This window comes from Gorilla gorilla, chromosome 4 (genome assembly GCF_029281585.2).
Source record: "Gorilla gorilla gorilla isolate KB3781 chromosome 4, NHGRI_mGorGor1-v2.1_pri, whole genome shotgun sequence".
Classification (NCBI taxonomy): domain Eukaryota; kingdom Metazoa; phylum Chordata; class Mammalia; order Primates; family Hominidae; genus Gorilla; species Gorilla gorilla.
This window is the reverse complement of record NC_073228.2, coordinates 139,437,255-139,440,944: the sequence shown is the minus strand read 5'-3', so window position 1 is coordinate 139,440,944 and position 3,690 is coordinate 139,437,255. Positions and strand designations below refer to the sequence as shown.

The following is a 3,690-nucleotide window of genomic DNA, read 5'->3' as shown; positions in this document are numbered from 1 at the left end:
CTCGCGCCCCGCCTCCCCGTCCCACCCCAGCGAGGGGCGCCCAGCCCGCCCCAAGAGGAGCGTGCCTCGGCCGCTAATCGCCTGCCGCCCCCGCCTCTGTTTCACTGCCTGGAGACGCCCTGGCCAGCTTAGCCCGAGCCGACTCCCGGGACTGCGCGACGCCGCCGATTGGCCGGCGGTAATTACGGGCACACTCCGGGTTGGGGGAGGGGCGATGGCGGCCTCCCGCGAGCATAAATTATGCAAATACCCGGGCGCTGCACGGGGATGACCTGCCGCCTCGCTCCATTCACCCGGGCTGCCGCGGGGGCGGAGGTGGCAAGGGAGGGGGGCGCCCATTGTTGCGCCGGGTACTTAAGGGGTCCTGAGGCCAGTCGTGTGCCACACTCGGTGCTCACACGAGCTGATCTGATCGCCGGCGACATCACTCAGGAGACCGGTCGGGCGCGTGGCCCCTGCAAGCGAGGCGAGGAGGCCAGGCGAAGTTCTCCGTGCGCCCCTGCACCCTTCCAGGCTCTCGCGCCCTTAACTGGCACAGAGTAACAACCCCAGGCTGTTGGGAACGTAAGTGCGCCCTGGCGGCTCTGCCCTCAGTCCGGGCTGCAGCGCTCTGAGCGCCTTTCTATCTGTCCGTCGGTCCTGCACAGCGCAACGATGCCAGCCCCCCTTGAGACCTGCATCTCCGACCTCGACTGCGCCAGCAGCAGCGGCAGTGACCTATCCGGCTTCCTCACCGACGAGGAAGACTGTGCCAGACTCCAACAGGCAGCCTCCGCTTCGGGGCCGCCCGCGCAGGCCCGCAGGGGCGCGCCCAATATCTCCCGGGCGTCTGAGGTTCCAGGGGCACAGGACGACGAGCAGGAGAGGCGGCGGCGCCGCGGCCGGACGCGGGTCCGCTCCGAGGCGCTGCTGCACTCGCTGCGCAGGAGCCGGCGCGTCAAGGCCAACGATCGCGAGCGCAACCGCATGCACAACTTGAACGCGGCCCTGGACGCACTGCGCAGCGTGCTGCCCTCGTTCCCCGACGACACCAAGCTCACCAAAATCGAGACGCTGCGCTTCGCCTACAACTACATCTGGGCTCTGGCCGAGACACTGCGCCTGGCGGATCAAGGGCTGCCCGGAGGCGGTGCCCGGGAGCGCCTCCTGCCGCCGCAGTGCGTCCCCTGCCTGCCCGGTCCCCCAAGCCCCGCCAGCGACGCGGAGTCCTGGGGCTCAGGTGCCGCCGCCGCCTCCCCGCTCTCTGACCCCAGTAGCCCCGCCGCCTCCGAAGACTTCACCTACCGCCCTGGCGACCCTGTTTTCTCCTTCCCAAGCCTGCCCAAAGACTTGCTCCACACAACGCCCTGTTTCATCCCTTACCACTAGGCCCTTTGTAGACACCGTTACTTTCCCCCTCCCCTAGTCAGCAGGCAATAGATGGGGCCCCAGCTGCCGCCTCGGGACCCCCTCTCCAGGCGGAGGGAGGAAGCGGGAGCTTTAAAGCAGTCGGGGATACCTGAGCCGCTTGTTAGGTCGCCGCACCCTCGCGGCGGATGCCTCTTCGTCTGTTTCTCTGGCCCTCAGCCCAGCGCCCCTCCTGCCCGCCCCTAGACGGCCTTTCCTTTTGCACTTTCTGAACTCCACAAAACCTCCTTTGTGACTGGCTCAGAACTGACCCCAGCCACCACTTCAGTGTGATTTAGAAAAGGGACAGATCAGCCCCTGAAGACGAGGTGAAAAGTCAATTTTACAATTTGTAGAACTCTAATGAAGAAAAACGAGCATGAAAATTCGGTTTGAGCCGGCTGACAATACAATGAAAAGGCTTAAAAAGCAGAGACAAGGAGTGGGCTTCATGCATTATGGATCCCGACCCCCACCACTGCGCAGGCTCGCTCTAGGAAGAACTGGAGATTCTTGCTTAGCTATTCAGGCACAGGGCTGGAGAGTACTTTAATTTATTCAAGATGCTTCATTCATATGAAAATGTATTTTTGTACATAAAGAGTTTATTCTATTATGAGCTATCAAAGTTTACATTTTTGTACTGCAGACGCTTCATGTAAATAAAAACTAAAAATAAGTCGCCAAGTTTCTTGCCTAATATTAGTGTCTCTGGGGCTTTTCTTGCTTTTCCCTGCTGGCTCAACCACTAAAGTGAAACACTATCCCACTCACCTCCAAAGCCTCCGTTCCTGTTTCAAAAACAATTAAAAAATAAAACGCACCTGATTTCCACCAAGAAACGGATAAAGACAGACTAGGGTATTTGGGATCTATCATTCCTTTCACCTTGTAAACACAAGGGAGAGCTTTCAGGCTCCCCATAAGCCAATTAAGACTTTTTAGTAGGGAATTAGCCCCGGATCCGCAGCTACCTGTTGAGGTAGGGGCAGTGGGAGAGTCTTTCTTTTGAGGAACTCCACATCAGCTGGCTCTGTGTTTCAAAGAGAGGGGATTAAAAAGATCAATACAGTGTGACCACTGGTTAGGAAGTCCCAGTGACAGGTGGGCCTAGGCTAGGCAAGCAGAAGGGTCCACTCTTATAACAGCCTATTTAGAGGGGGAAATTAATTTGTAAACAAAGCCTCCAAATTGTTGTCCATTGAGGCTAAGTTCACCCTGGCTGTGAGGTGTGGGATGAATCATGCTGGTGTGGTGTCCTGAGTGGGGTGTGTAGCTGCCTAAGATTGTGAGCTAGGGTGCCTGCATTCTTCTCAACCCCCATCCCCCCAACACACACACACACTTAACACCCGCTGTGGCCCATAGTGGTGGGGAAGGGGAGGGCACACAGAGGGAGGGCTCGGGTGCAGGGCTTGCTCAGCCAGGCCTCAGGGGCAATAGCTAAAGCTTTCATTTGATGCCAGAGAAATCAGCTGCCCAAACTCAGTGGGGATTTTTCTGGCTGCAGTGTGTTTGTCTGTTGTCTGACAATTAGCTAACAGCATCAGCTAGTAGCAGTTTTTGTTTTAAAATTTTAGAATGTGGGTAATTACAAGAGGTAGTTCCTAAAATGCTTTTGCTATTTCCTCAGCTCACAAGTTACCCCACATTGTTAAGACCAGATCTCGGCCAGGAATGGTGGCTCATGTCTGTAATCCCAGCACTTTGGGAGGCCCAGGTATGTGGATCACTTGAGCTCAGGAGTTCAAGACTACTGTGGACAACATGCAAAAGTTAGTCAGCGTGGTGGTGTGCACCTGTGGTCCCAGCTACCCAGTAGTCTGAGGAGGGAGGATCACCTGAGCCCAGGGAGGTAGAGGCTACAGTGAGCCCTGATGGCACCACTGCATTCCAACCTGGATGACAGAGTAAGACCCTGTGTCAAAAAAAAAAAAAAAAAAAAAAACATCTTTTTTTTTCCCACTGGATTCTTCTTTTCATGAATATAGTGATTTGGTGGCAAGGGTACAGAGGAAGATGGGAGTGGGTTCAGGAAAATGTGTCCTGAACACAAAGCTGGTACAGTGAATGATATTTATAGAGAAAATATATTTGTTTAGAAGGCACATAGAAGCAGAGGGCCAGAGTACAGTCACTGATAGCAGGTTCTACTTATGGAAGCATTTTCCCTCCTCACGTGTTATCATGATAAGTTGGATCCACAGATCCATACACTAGGTCCCTGAAGGCATCACTAAGCCCAGCCATTGGCAAGGCACCCTCCTTCAGACACAAAGGCTACTTTGCAGAAGGTTCTGGAAG

General features: G+C 55.5%; 1 protein-coding gene across 1 annotated transcript; it reads left to right on the top strand.

Annotated features, from left to right (window-relative positions):
* Positions 1-380: 380 nt before the first annotated feature.
* NEUROG1 (neurogenin 1) lies at positions 381-2,065 on the top strand. Its single transcript, XM_004042539.5, has one exon. The coding sequence runs from the start codon at positions 655-657 to the stop codon at positions 1,366-1,368; it is 714 nt and encodes a 237-aa protein (XP_004042587.1). The 5' UTR covers positions 381-654; the 3' UTR covers positions 1,369-2,065.
* Positions 2,066-3,690: the final 1,625 nt, after the last annotated feature.